Source organism: Acanthopagrus latus, chromosome 6 (assembly GCF_904848185.1).
Source record: "Acanthopagrus latus isolate v.2019 chromosome 6, fAcaLat1.1, whole genome shotgun sequence".
NCBI classification, from domain to species: Eukaryota; Metazoa; Chordata; class Actinopteri; order Spariformes; family Sparidae; genus Acanthopagrus; species Acanthopagrus latus.
In genome coordinates this window covers 29,608,648-29,623,936 of record NC_051044.1, presented here as the reverse complement: position 1 = coordinate 29,623,936, position 15,289 = coordinate 29,608,648, and the positions used below count along the sequence as shown (strand labels likewise).

General features: G+C 41.1%; 1 protein-coding gene across 5 annotated transcripts in view; it reads right to left on the bottom strand.

The window, feature by feature from the left end:
- Positions 1 to 2,342: 2,342 nt before the first annotated feature.
- The window catches only part of epha8 (eph receptor A8), a 122,953-nt gene continuing 110,006 nt past the window's right edge, over positions 2,343 to 15,289 (bottom strand). For 2 of the 5 annotated variants that reach the window (XM_037102229.1, XM_037102231.1), the window contains exons 12-20: positions 15,077 to 15,144; positions 14,641 to 14,766; positions 13,877 to 14,062; positions 12,572 to 12,633; positions 11,210 to 11,437; positions 7,981 to 8,130; positions 7,695 to 7,885; positions 6,676 to 6,834; positions 2,343 to 5,183 (exon numbers count right to left, since the gene is read on the bottom strand). In XM_037102229.1, the coding sequence (XP_036958124.1) occupies positions 5,069 to 5,183; positions 6,676 to 6,834; positions 7,695 to 7,885; positions 7,981 to 8,130; positions 11,210 to 11,437; positions 12,572 to 12,633; positions 13,877 to 14,062; positions 14,641 to 14,766; positions 15,077 to 15,144 (1,285 nt within the window). In that variant the 3' untranslated portion in view covers positions 2,343 to 5,068. The remainder of the gene's footprint in view (positions 5,184 to 6,675; positions 6,835 to 7,694; positions 7,886 to 7,980; positions 8,131 to 11,209; positions 11,438 to 12,571; positions 12,634 to 13,876; positions 14,063 to 14,640; positions 14,767 to 15,076; positions 15,145 to 15,289) is intronic. The other 3 variants (XM_037102230.1, XM_037102232.1, XM_037102233.1) reach the window with 2 other exon arrangements.

The following is a 15,289-nucleotide window of genomic DNA, read 5'->3' as shown; positions in this document are numbered from 1 at the left end:
CCGCACAGGAAAAAAAAAAAATACTGGCATTTTTGACAGTTTTGATATTATTAGCTATAAATGGTTTAGTAAAAATGTACAAACATTGGAAAGTCTGTAAAGAGCTGCACGATTCAATTATTGTATCCTCATTTATGTTAGCAGAGGGCTAATGTTTGTAGACTTGGGCCCCACAGTGCTGAAGATCCGGATGGTTTCACCTTTTTGCTTCATGTGCCCCTGGGCACCTTTCAGGTTCCACCTGAAATGCTGGATCCAGTCCTCAATCTGGCCAACGTGTTCACAAGCAATTTCACCACTGACTCATCCATCAGAAACAACAAGTAATATTAGCATTAGCATATCATTAGAATTCATGTTTGTGTCCACGTCTCGCCCCGTTTCGTGACTCTTCACCCTTCTTTTTGAAAAATATGGAGCTCATCTTCTGCTGTATCTTCAACTTTTTCAACACCTTTTTTAGCTAGCTGCTAACAAACGCCATTTGGTGCTTGGAAGTTAGTGTACAGTGCTTCGATCATTATTCTCTCTGAGTTTGTCACTATGAGCAAAACCTTTCACATTAGCCAATGCAATCATTTGATACATTGATATAAAAACTATATATCTATGCAGCTTTAAACAAACACAAAACAATGATTATTTTGTTTGCATCAAGCCACCACATCACGAGCTGTATTCAGACCTGCTCTGAATACAGCTCTCTATTGTATCAGAAATAGTCGGAAAATCACAGTTGCAGTCACACACAGACAAACGTTCCTTTATTGTGTATTTATGGACAGTTTGCACATTTATCATTAGCAACAAGGATGATTCATCAACTGCAATAAAACCCCTCAGAGTTGTATTATTCGGAAAACAAATGAGAATGAATAAATAATGAATTGTGAATAAATCCGGTTGTTGTTTTTTTTTTTTTTTACTTCCTTCCAGTGACTGAACTTGCTGTATACATTATAAATCAATTCATCTAGCAAAAAACATATCCTAACTTTATAAAATATGGGTTTTCAGTTCAAGTCCAGTGTCTTCAAAAGCATCCTAAAGGAAAGAGAAATCCTTTGAAACCAGTAGTGAAACGCCACTATGATACATATTCAAGAAATAACATGAGGTTATTCTCTAATAAAAACTGACATCAATCATCTAGAGGAAAACCTACCGAGGTGCACAAGAAAAAAGACATTCTCTTGATGGCACAGAGAGTGGGCATAAATCAGGGGCTGATTATGTACTGTAGAGAGCATTTAGATACAAACATTCGACGAACATGTTCTTCACCTTTTCATCAACACTGAGGCAAACAGTGTACTCACATTTAATCAGAAGTAACACTTTATTTTACAGTCTGTGTAGCTTATGTGTACGATATTCCCAGCATTCACACAAAAGATGTGTTCAGATAAGTACTCTGGGGAACACAATATTTGCACTAAAATAGTATTAGTGCGGACGCTGATCCCAGAACATCCACCGAACAAAACAAGCTTCTGTACCAATTAGTTTAGAGAATGAGAGTGCTTTCCGATGTTACACGGCCTCCCAGCAATATTGTTATTAATATTGAAGATTGTGAAACTTGAATATAGTGGACTATCCAACGTAATATATATCTAATTTTGGTTCAAAGCTAAAAAGATGTACGATATATTTATATTGGGTTAATATTTAAGGAAATTTAAGGATTATAATTTCAGGGAAATTTTAAGTTAATATAAAAACGACATTTTGCAGGTTTGGCAGTAGGATCAATTTTGATAAAAATTCACAGACCATTATTAAGTTAAGCCCACACTAGGCGCTTCGTGGCACACTGGCAGCCATGTTGCAGGCCTTAGACAGTCACTGTAAACAGATGATTTTAAGAGCAGAAAAAGAATTCAGCAATGAGATATTTTGTGCTGCCTTCTTTTACATTTATTTTCTTTCACCACCACATCTGACTGATTCTACTATTAGACTTGTTAGCAGCAGTTTGCTAATAAATCAATATCTGCTTAGCTTATTAGCATTCTCCCATTGTACACCTGGCTTACACACTGCTTAATGTAATGGAGGCTGGAATTAGCATCTAGTTGTCAGTCAACATCAATAGCAGCTGCTTTGCTAAAATAAGCTAGCTGCCACCTACTTAGGAGACAAACAAATCTACAACCAAATGTTAGCTGATGTCAATTTTGGCCATCATACATTTCAAATACATTTTTGACATATGGGATCTTCCAAATGCATTCAGAATTGAGGCTACATGAGAATGTATTTTTGTTTCTGAAGGTAGACAGAAAAGCATGTAGGCAATCATGATGTGCCTTGAGATGAAGGCTATTTGTTGTGATATATTAAACAACATATTTAAACATTTTTTTTTAGCAGTTTCAAATATATGTGAACTAGAGAAACAATAGAACTGAAAGAGTCTGACTAAATATTCTTCATTCAGGTTCACTTACCAGCTTTTTCTGGAAACTTGAACCACATCTCACACTCTTTGCCACCTCTTCAGCTTCCCTCAGTTGTCATGACGTTACTATGACTGTGGAGCTTTGGTCACCTGATGACAAGTAGTCATACACACAAGGTTGGTTAACCTTTAGTTAAAGTTGTAATTTATAAAATATGGCCAGAATTTGAAGGTAGCCCAAAACATAGGGGGCATAATATCACCAGACCGACTGACTGCTGCTCTTTGCTAGCTATCCTTGGTTGTATAGTTATTTTGCTCATAGCTCTAGAGTTTGTCTGGAGCGGGACATTGGATCACAGGAGGGACTCACAACCTCTCTACCAGGAAGAGTGCCAGGTTTTGAAGCCAGTTTCAAAACCTGACACTCTTCGGTAATGGTGGATTACCATCGTCACATGATACACTGTTGTCCAACTTTTCCAATAGTCCATGCTTTGTAGGCTGCACAAGGCAGAAGAGCAAGGTGTTTTCATTCCCCTGGAAGTCAAGGTATTTTGGTTTCATGCACCACTGAGCCACTTTCATAAGAATGAACAGGGCACCATCACCAGTGCTGCCACCTGTCTCCAGTGTTCACCTCGGGTAGCAGGGCTCAGCTCAACTGCATTTGGCAGCGAGAGAATGAACACAGCTGGACACCTGCAGGCACTGAACCGGCCTCCAACACTGACCAAGTCAGTTTAAAGACACAAAACAGTGTGGAGGTGATTTACAGCTGCTGTTTCCAGGACTATGGTTTCGGGGACGAGAAGACACGGCACAGCGAGAGGCTTGCAGCGGCGGAAGAGTGGGAGAGAGTCGTGGGTGAAAATGGGGTGTAGACCCAGAATATTTTCACATGGAAGTCAGTGAATTGCGCAACAGAGGTGATTGTTAAAAGACAAACCAAGACTGTGTTGGTGACTTTTCTTTTATTATGTCAGCACTAAATGAACTGTGTTTTGCAATGAGTTAACAAGGGACGCATGTAGGCCATCACGATGCGCCTTGAGAATTAGCAAAGTACAACTGCTGAATTCAAGTTTCTGAATTCAGGAGTTGTATGGTTGCATTTCTTCTGTCAAGTAAAGACTGAAGGTTACTTCGATGAAAAGCTGGCATATATCTTTCTTGCTAAAACATAAGGGGTATTAGGAGTAAGGTCAGGCCGGGGCTAACTAGTTAGCATGCTAACCTCAGTGGAACTCTCTGCAGCACGGTCTTTGACATAAAATCAACTCTTGTCTCTTCACACTCTGTTGAAAATGTACGTTAATATTTCGCATGTTTTTTTAAAGCTAAATTCAGGCCATATCTTACAAATTGCTCCTTTAAGATGAATTTATCAAAGTAATATTCCCCAGATCAAGAATTAACATCCATAATCAAAACCGATATAGGTACCTGCAAAACCTGAAGTGCATTTAAAATCTACAGTATTTGCAATACATTTAAACCTGATTTGGAATTGAAAAAACGTTTTAAACAGCAGTGCATTTGGAGTTAATTTAAAAAAGGAGGTATAGCAAGAAATCCCCAAATATACTGAAAATGCATCAGATGTAGTATTTATTACAGTATGTGAAATTGCCGATATTAGTTTGTATGCATACTTGAACACATACTGTAAGTAATTTACACATTTTCGCTTCTGTTTACTGCACAGTGATGGGAATTTGAAAAGAAATCTCATGAGCGAGCTACTTATAACAATACATTTTAGAGGGTTGGGTTTTATAATATATAGTTAGCTATTATTTATGTAATATTTCAACAGACCAACATTGTGGCTCCAGTTGTGGCTGAGAGGAGATTTGTGACACAACTGCAAAGCCTACCCAACACATAGAGATTGTAGAATAAAGTGCACTGTAACTGAATCGACTGAATCAAACACATCTTCCAAGTATAGTAGTTGTGCGTCACGCAGCTTCAAACTGGGCAGAGGGCTCTAGGGCTCTCCTTGGGTCATTCATCAAGGTTTGGACGGCAGAGAAATGTGCCTGTTGTTGGTATTAATAGCCTGGGGTGAAATAGGTCTTCTCCGCTGTGGAGACGATCTGGCAACTCGGGTGAGCCCTATCTCACTGTTCTCCACTTTCTCTGACTCGAGCCTCATTCTGGGCCTCCTTCTCCTCGAGCTGTTGCTGCAGGAAAGGCAGCGAGTGTCATCAGAACATTTGAAAACACCACCCCCCCCCTCCCCAGCCTCTACATCACTCCATGTACTCTTGCTATTGCCCGGTTCAGTAAATCATATTTCTCTGATAAATTCATGATTGATAAATTATCTTCTCTATGTAGACAATAACATTAAAATAATTTGTGGTAATTAAGGCAGTCTTTCATTTATAAACAAGACATTTAAACTCAGAAAATGCAATCGGATAGTAAAAGAAATGAAAGGTCGGAAAGGTCCCAAAGAAGTCATGTTTACTTGCTCCGTAGTTAAAACCTTTCCACGTTTTGTTCTTCAATTTCTTGAGGAAAAAAGGCTTGTACTGTTCCTTTATATTTTCTTCTCCCATTGATCAGATCATCTTAAATTCCAAGGAGTCCCTTTCAGACCTTGTAGAAGCCTTAGTTTCTAGATTTCAGCAGGAGGAATCCTCAGTGTTGGAGTTATACGTGCACAGACGGCACACTCTTGTTGAGGACCTGAGCCCTCATCAGCTGAACGCTGGTCATGATCTTCTTCTGGTGGCCCATCAGCGTCACCCCGAGCCGCTGGATGTCCCTGCAGGACATACACAAGTAGATTTCATGATCCTCGATGGCCATAATCAGAGGCTTTTAAACCCACATTTAAAGGGATATTCTGGTGTAAATTGAATCCATGCTCTAACACACCTTGACACCGAGTAGGACCCCCCCTCGAGAGATAAAGTTTGCGGACGGCAAGCTTACGTAGCTTTAGCATCCTCAGAAACCGCACAACAACAATACACTGCAGTAAATGGGTCCAAGTATAAAACCACCATCAAAAAGCCACAAATAATGCTCAGAACAGCACCAAAATTCAGCTCGTTGTTTTAAGTGTCCAGCCTCAACTTTATTGTTTTGCTTCACTCTCCCCACTCGACTGCAGCTTGCAGCTAGTCAGATTCAGATTCCCTTGCAGATTCCCTCAGGAGTTGGTAGAGACCAAAAACAGAGCCAAAAGAAGCTGAATACAGGACTTAGGTCAGGTGGTCTTAAACAGGACTCCAAATGAAAGATCATTAAATGTTGGATGTGTAAAAAAGCAACTGTTCTCCAACACATATAGCCATATCAACTTAAAAATGCATCTAGGATATTTCACAATAAAAGCTCGCCAATGACTGAAAGGACATAACATTTCTCTGATCAGCCATTTAATGTGAAGTACATACCCACAGGAACTGTTGCGCTTTATTAACAGTGTCTTAATGCTGATTAAAAAATCGGCATAGTAGAATCAACTGGAGTTATTTGGGTGAATCTGACAGTAACAACACATCTGTTAAAAACAGTAATTCAGAGAAACAGTTTGGAGAGCATGTGATTATTCTGTTGTCACTCCCCATGTAAGCAGAGTTAGAGTTTAACCAGCCTTTATTTGTTACCAATTATCCCACATGACCGATCACCTTTATCTGGTACTAATTTAAAATGAATTTATTTCATTGGCAATTGGACGCAGATACCAGCTACTGGAAAAATGGTGAAAGTCGGCCAGGATGATAATTGGTCCATTTACAGAGGTCACACATGATTATATTATTCGGTAGTATTTGAGACTCCTGCTGTGTTCGTAAATCAGCTTTTATTTGAGGCACAACTCACAGCTTGCTGCACAAGCTTCAAAGTTCTTTACTCTCACACAATAAGAGAGATATGGTTATGCCATAAGCGATGATAGTTGTGAAGAACAGACTTGAAGGCTGACTGAAATAAAAAAAAATAAAAATAAAGATCCTGACCCTTGCTCATTTATAAAGATACTGGAGAAGGGTTTGATGTGTTGGTTGACTGAGCTCAATGGAAGAAACTTGTTAGATGGAACTGTGGAGGTGGTAGTTAACAAAAAGATTGATGCAGAAACAGACAGTCAAAGTGATTCAGCTCAGTTTTGTTTTTTACTTGGAGAAGTTTTACAATGATCCAGGTGTGCACAACCTACAACTTATCGGCCTACACATTCTTGGAGTCGGCAGAGTCCAGCAGCTAATGGCTCACCATCACCCTCCATCATGGTCAGTACTCACCCTTGGTTCATGCTTATGACGTGTCCCAGTGTGTGGTACCCCCCCGCTGCAAAGTGGTCCTTATAGCGGCTCATCTTTATTGTGTCCAGCCACTCGTCTACTGAGTTACAGCTACTGAAGTCTGGGATTGCTCTCTCCATCAGCGGAGGACTGTTTAAACTGCGGCCGAGAGAGAGACAGATGACCATAGATAGGCAGAGAAGAGAGGGCAGGATGAATGGACAGGCAAAAAGATTAGTTGGGACGAAGTCTGAAAACAAGAAAAGAGTCAAAAAGTGAGCAAGAGGCAGAGCGACCGGGGGAAAGGGGTGCTTTGAAATGTGCTAGTAGCTGAGGCAGGAAATCAATAGCAGTTAAAATGATAGAGAAGAGGTGACTGCTGTGGTTGCAGGATGGCTGCTTTGGGTAGATTAATACAGGGAGAAATCCTTAATACTCCTACTTCTCTCCCTCCACCTGCTGATGCTCAGTGCCACGCACCACTGACTCTGTAGGACCTGGGATCTAAACAGAGCAATTTACACTGGTCCAGCTTGAGCCTGGGTGTCCTCTCAAGCTGCTCGCAGATTCACCGCGGATCAATGTCAATATCACAGCAGACTTTTACTTAACACGCGACGCGTCTATCAGAGATGAGCTTATCGGAAAACGAACACGACCGCTCGCTTCATCTGCCAGAGAACTTTGAGGGGAAACTTTATGCTGCCACCTTATCCCACTGTGCTCATGTTTGATAGCAGCTGGATGAGATTGGATTTACTCTGCCTCTCACACCAGGACAGTTACTTAGTAGCCTAACAGTCTGTCACCATATATTGTCCAGGAGATCATCTTCTCAGCCCCTTGCAGACGGTGCCTTGCTTTGATTTGCAGCTTAATCCGCTAATCACATGAACCAATATTTGATTAAATGTTGGCGAACTGTCGCGCCAAATTAAATCAAAAGAGTCCTCAGCATGTGACACAATGCGTCCCCGTTGCTTCACTGTAACTATGGATCCATTCAGTGGCGCACCCACCTGCAGAGTGTGTCCATAGACTTCAGGTTCTCTGGGGTGCGGATTAGCTTGTCAAGAACGGTGACTATCTGGCAAAAGCGTGGCCTCTCGTTGCGATCCTTCTGCCAGCAGTCCAGCATGAGTGTGTGTAGAGCAGCAGGGCAGCCCATAGGAGCAGGCAGCCTGTAGCCCTCTTCAACAGATTTGATGACCTGCACATGTACAGTAAATACATGGATGAGACTACGGCATCTGCAATGAAATGACACTAAAGGGTCAGTTGTGCGATATTTTTTTTTTTGCTCACATCTCTGTTGGTGAGGTTCCAGTATGGTCTCTCCCCGTAAGACATCACCTCCCACATGACCACTCCGTAGCTCCACACGTCACTGGAGGAGGAGAACTTCCTGTAGGCGATGGCCTCCGGGGCTGTCCAGCGGATTGGAATTTTCCCACCCTGTCAGGAACATAAAGATGATTAACCGGGGCGTATCAGACTTCCCGAGACAGATTTAGAAGACAACTTGAGGTAAGAGACTCAAGCTAATGATCATACGGTTTCTTAGTATTGTCAAAAAGTCCCATGAAAACACCAAAATCAACGAGTATATATCATTGCATCTATAGTCTGATATACAGTAAGTTTTTCATTTGTGCCATAGAGGGTGAAAAAGACATTTACCTGAGAGGTGGACTTGCATAAGGCACAGTTGTCCAGACTAAGCTCTGGACAGTTAAAAACACTCACTTTTAAAATGGGGTTGTAACCTGAATGTTTCTCTGACACTTTAATAGCACATGACAGCCATCATTGATTGATAGTAAATCTATAGTCGAGATGAAACAATGAGATGAGAATCAATGAAATGCTTTAGCGACCCTTCATTAAGCAATTATAAACATCAGTTGCAACTTTACACTAAACAACTGCTTTAACAAATGGTTTACAAAGCATATCATGTTACCCTGATGCTTTTTATATTAAAGATAATTCATATGGCCTGCTTAAGTAAATTCCACAGTCTGAGGATGTATTGATGGCTAAATGGTGTTAAAATGACAAAAGCAAAAGTACTCATGCAGAACGGCCCCTGTTCAAAGTGTTACAATGTACAGTGTGATATTGTTTTGTCATAACAGATGTAACAGCATTAAGTGATACAGCTAGTCTAACTAGGTAATATTAGAAGGGCTCTATGCATCAGTTCGTATCAATTTACATATATTAATAACTTGTTTATTGTCCACATGTGAGGGGATTGTAACGTAAAAAAAAAAATAGACCCTCCTCGTCTCTCTCGGTCGTCTACACAAGCCTATGAACTAAATCATGTAACTCATTTGACACCGTTGCAACGTGACATTCTTTGTGAAGGACTTGGATCCAACAGTTCAGAAGGATGTGACTCCTCAAGCGCCTCTTCTCGGTAGCTAACATGAACTTCCAGCACTACACAGAATTTCCACAGAGCCCCTTTAACTACAAAAAATGCCAAGTTCAACATAACGTCACTTTAAACGGCTGACTAAACAGTCACTGTGAGCGTGTGTTGCGGGCCAAGACAAGAATAGACATGCAAATGTTAGCAAGTATGTGAACTACTTAAATTATTCTTAATATAAAACTGACACTTAATTAGGCTGACACATTGATGCATCGCTGCTTGAACAAACAGAGCACTCCCTGTGGGTTACTTTAAACATTTGAAGGTCACTGTTAAAAAGCCGTCCATTATGGATACCTGAATTCCTGCGAAACATTAAAACCAGCAAAATGACCCGCTGGGATTCTCTCTCCTTTACTCGTGATCACAATACTTTCAGGTTCTTCAAAGTGACTTTGCTGTCATTTTTCATACATTGGGAAGCTTTATCCACTTTATTGGGACGTGAACTGTATTAATCTTCAGCCATTATCTGACATTAACTCGAGATGTGCTGTAACGATGCTATAGCGTCTATAATATCATCATCTACGATCCTTTTCCCCTTCAGAGTGTCTCTGAGTGGCGCTGCACATAATGACCTTGCTGTCTGTAATCTGATTGCTGTGCTTTAACAGGCTGTAACAGACAAATGTGTCAGATGCTGATTTCCATCTGTGTGCTGTAAGCTGATAGCATCAGACTCTGGAAGCAGCTGCCTTGGCCTTTTTTTTTTTACTTAGGACTTAGTCCATTGTTCCCATCAGGCTGCAGGTTTAATATGGGCCCGCTCTCTAACTGAAGCACTTAAAAAGATGATTTTACTTTGCTGTCGCTTTCATGTGGTTTTGATTCTATTTGTCTTGCTTTAGTAGAGTTGTATTTGTCTTGATTATACTTTCTTAGCCAGATTTCTGTGGAGCTAACTAATTTTAAAGGTTATATAAGAATTTAAAAAATATTTGTCAGTTAAATAACAAAAAAAGGAAAGAAGTGTGCCCGTAGGTAGTCTGATGACTGTGATGACAGAGAGCTAAAGCTGGTCCTTTTGAAGATCTGTGAGATCTCTGATCTTAAACGATTTGTGGGTTCTGAAGTTCAACATTTGAAACTTGCTGCTTAAGGCAGCCTCTTTGCCTGGTCAACACTTCCTCACTCCCATCTTATCAAATATGGCAGCTTGGTCTGTGGCCTTAAACTTCAAACTATGACGACGCTTCACCCACCCTTGTAGCATCTGTTTTGGATGTGCCTTTTTCCCAACTTTTTTGTGTTTTATCTTCTTTTGGTCCAGTATCTGCCTTACAATTTCATTTTTTTAAATACATTTTAATTAAATTAATTTAATAACCTTATCCAGGGAGTACCCTGCCCTCGCCCTGAGACAAGGCTGGGATTGGCTCCAGCAGCAACACCCCGTGACCCCATGGAAAGGGATAAGCGGTTACGGATAATGACATGACATGACATGAATTTAATAATTTTAATTTAATAATTTTACCAATTTCCTCCATCACAAGTACATATATTGGCACACATAAAAAATACATTACCTGTACCCTGCTGAGGAGTTCCCCTTTAAACTGGGGTGAGAGACCAAAGTATCAAAAGGGTGTTTGCAGATACCCTAAGGTTAGGTATCCAAATTAGTATCTGAGAGACATAGTCGCAATGGTGCCTCCCTTGTGCTCTATTGTTTGCTATTGGTATTGGCATTTATGGAAATGTAGCATCCAGGATTATGATGCTTTGTCTCATACTAAGGGCTAAAAGTCAGGATATGTCAGCCTCTGCTGCATTCAATTCTACTGGTCTTACTGCAATGCCTAACCATTAAAAACCAACATAAAACACATTGTGATCATTCTGATGTAAGTTAACTTGAAGGTTGATTACTACAAATGGAGACACTTATTCCTTTTAGGCCTGTGCTTATTTTAAATGGTAGGAAGCCTTTTCAGCCCCATTTCACATGATTGCTGCTCACTGACATCAACCATGTCTTTTAAAGAACTCTATGTGTGTCTGTGTGTGTGTTTCTGTCTGTGTGTCTTAATGTGTGTGTATGTGTGTGTGTGTGTGTGTGTGTGTGTGCACTGCACTAATGCTTGCCTCAATGTGAAAACTCACACTGGTGGTATATGCAGCGTCAGGGTCATCCTCCAGCACTCGGGACAGACCGAAGTCAGACACCTTACACACCAGGTTGCTGTTGACCAGGATGTTGCGGGCAGCCAGGTCTCTGTGGATGTAGCCCAGGTCAGACAGATAGGTCATCCCGGCCGCAATGCCGCGCAGCAACCCGACCAGCTGGATGATGGTGAACTGGCCGTCGTGTCTCTACAATGGAGGCAAAAAAAAAGTAAAGGTAAAGAACGATGAAGAAGAAGGAGGAGGCAGAGAGAGAGTTTTGAGGGAAGATCAAAAAAAAAACGTGATGGTATAGCAGAGGAGAGGATGGGAAGGATGATAACAGAGGAGATTTTAATCAAGATAGAGAAGAGAGTAAAGATAAGAGAATAATACATGACAGGGATTTGCTTTCAAGTAATAATCCACAGTATTTTCATATAAGCAAACACTGGAGCTGTTTGACATTGTCGCTGTAATACAATGTTAAATCAACTTATGTCTCGTTATAGAAAACTTTCATATTGGCAGCTCTAAACCACTGCTGCCTTTCTCCTGGCAACAATACTCTGAGACAGAGGCAAGACAAGAAGTGAAGTCGCTCTCCCATGGAAACCATGTATCGCCAAGAGATTATACATTTTTACACCAGTTTAAGAATTCTCCTTGATGTGTTGAGAAAATTATCATCAAACAAAGCATTAATCCAAAATCAAAGCTTTTTGAGAGTTTGAAGAACTCGACAACTTTGAGGAACCATGTTTTCTCTGGACATGGATAATGAGCAGTGATAGGCATTATAGTTTAACTTCTCTTTTAGCTTTAATTCATCATTGGAAAGTGATGGAGATGGCAAAGACGGCGAAGAGAAAGAGTTAAAAAAACGAGGTAAAACAAGTGTGAACAGATGGGCATTCACTCGATAGAGAACCCTCCGGTGTCGGGTCAAAATCTGTTCCCCTGTTGATATGTGTTTGACCTTACCACTAGGACAGAGGACGGTTCAAAACCGACATTTTTTTGGTTGATCAGTAAGCCACCAAACCTGCCTACTGATTAGTACAATTAACCCCTAACCCAATAAATAATACATGTGGGTGTTTTGCTTTACCTTTTTTATAGCACTGACATCAGGTCAAATTTGGATTCTTACAGTTGCTTTTTGCTTTGGACAATAGCTAGACCATTTGCCGTAGCCATGTCGCTAACGCCGTCTTTGCAACAGCGAAATGTAAGGAGGAGGGAAAGTTGAAAGGTTGTTGTCTATTTCTGCTTTAACAGAGAGGAGCAAACAGGTACCCTCACTGCCTAGAAAAACCTTTAACCAAAAGCTTCAATACCAACCCTGAGGAAGGAGTCCAGAGAGCCGTTCTCCATGTACTCTGTGATGATCATCACTGGTTTGCCTGTGGAAACAAACAGAAACCTGCACAACTCTTCCCACGTTGAACTGCATATCCACAACATTTGTGACATGCATGCAAACATTTCACTTGTGAGTGTGCTGCTGCTGCTCACAGTAACAATAAGTTGTGAACTGTAGTTATGCGTCTCCACATAGAATTTGGAAACAACATTGTTTCTGCCACTCAACCATAATTTTACTCAGTTGGTTTTGTTCAGTAATTTGCACATCCTATTGTATAGGGGCACAATATAACACTCCATCGATGACATCACCGGTGTACAATTCAGATGAATTGCAAACACTCAGCAGTGTTGTATGCAAACTACATGGAGTGCTTTGGTAGAAAACCATTCTCAATGAACCTCTAAAAGATGCTGCTGTCTCACTACAACTCTGATCCCCTGACTGAAGTTGTGATGCTATGCAAAAAAAAAACAAAAAAAAAACGGCAGGACGTGATGATTTGGTATCTTGTCTGACATGTACTCAATCAAAAACTGTTCAGAGACAATATATTCATCTCATCAGCTTCATTGATTAAAAAAAAACAAAACAAAAAAAAAACATGCTTGTTGTGAATTTGTTAACTGCAACACATTTCCAACCTGTTAGGTTGGAAGCTAAAAAAGACTGGGAAAACTGTGGAATCCTGCAACAATACCTGTTTGGAACATTCTATAGATGAACAGACAGATGATAGTATCGTGATTGTATCATCCATGAAAGACTCAGTAGTTCACAAGCAAGGATGGGGCAAGGCTCATCACTTTGTGAAACACTTGATTATATAAAGGGCATTTCTACATGGGCTCAGAGACACTTTCTTGAGACTGTGTGTAAAGTGTTTAAATCAACTGCATGAACTGACTCTTTAAAGTGTTGTTATGGTAAGGATAAGCATGAAGACACATTTACACACTGGTGTGTCAGTGAAGACTCTACCTCCTTTTGCTTAAACCCTGCAAGTAAAAATGATGACAACTCAAAAAAGTCCCTTGAGATTTGAGCTCCCTTTAAATGCCATTTTCCTAATTCTTTTCCTGTTTCTTCATGGGCAGAGAGGTACTCGAAGAATCCTTTTACTCTGACTAAACACTTTTATGCAAGCTGTCTATAGCTTACATGCCACTACACATACAGCAGATGAAGCACAGGAAGCACTGTTGTCACGCTCAGATTAAAACATTCAAAAAATCCTGACCACATCTTCACACAAACATATAGTTTAAGTGTCAGCGTACTGTGGGTTACCACTCCCTCCAGGCGGATGACGTTGGGGTGGTCAAACTGGGCCATGATGGACGCCTCAGACAGGAAGTCCTTCTTCTGCTTCTCTGTGTATCCTGCCTTCAGGGTCTTCAGGGCTACTGGGATGTCTCTCTTCCCCGGAAGTCTCATGCGTCCATAACAAACTTCACCAAACTCCCCTGGACACAGACGCAGACGCCGAATACATTCAACTTTGAATTTTAATCAACATGTACTGACTCTGCTTAGCTGCAGCACCACCCCCTTTTAAGCCATGGTTATAAATGAGAAAGTGTCGTAAGTTAATTTGCTCACTTAGATAAGAGAAACAAATCCACTTACGGGCTGTCTGTCTACACGCATGTGAAAAACTAGAAGTGAGCTAATCATCCATCGGCCTCTTTCTCATTAATTCTTATCTTGTGTGATTGCTTGTTATTTATCTTCCTCCGTCCTATACTTTATATTTCTGTGTGTCTGTGTGTGTTTGTCTGTGTGCAGGAGTCATATCTAGCCCGATGTATTGTGGAGCTGACACAGTGTTAGTATTCCCTGCCTGTCGGAGGAGCTTTGATTGACAGTTCCACGCAACGCTCTGATTCCGCTCCGCCATCCTCCTCTCTGCTGCACACCACAGCCTTTACACTGGCCAATGATTTTAAGTTAGCTCAGCCAATGATTCTGACTGTGTGTGTGTGTGTGTGTGTGTGTGTGTGTGCGTGTATGTATGCGAGCACACACAAGTTCATGGTTTTACCTGAACCAATGATTTTCTCTATTTTGATCCTGGAAGCTTCAATTTCTCGGGCAAACTCGTGCACCGCCTGGCAGGGGTCCTCGTACGTGTGTGGGTCGATATAGAACCTCGCGTCGGGGAATGACACTAAGATAAACAACATTAGCATTTGGTCACATATCGCAGAATGAGAGCAACATCACATCTGAGACGCTGTCGCCGGTGTGTGCAGGGAAAACTTGATGAAAGGCGAGAAATGAGTCGCAGAGTGAAGCAGACAGACAGAGGGAGAGAATAAACAGCATTCTGGGCTGTGTGCTGCTGTAATCACTCAGAGCGGGAGGAAAATTGTTTGCTCTCAGGATGAACTTTATTACACTGGGATGAAAATGTGACCTCTTCGAGGAATGCGATCAAATCTATTATTGGTAATAATTGAGGAATGGCCCAAACATACCGTGACCGTTCTGGTAATGCATCTTCTCCTCATCGGAGTCCTGGAAGGCCTTGCTGTAGCCACAGTGTCTATACAAACCACACACACAAAGGACAGACACACACACACGCACGCACACACACACACAAACACAGACACACAGTCATCCAGACACACGCACACGTGCACACACATAAACATATGGTGGGATGAATACAGGACATTTGTTCTCTC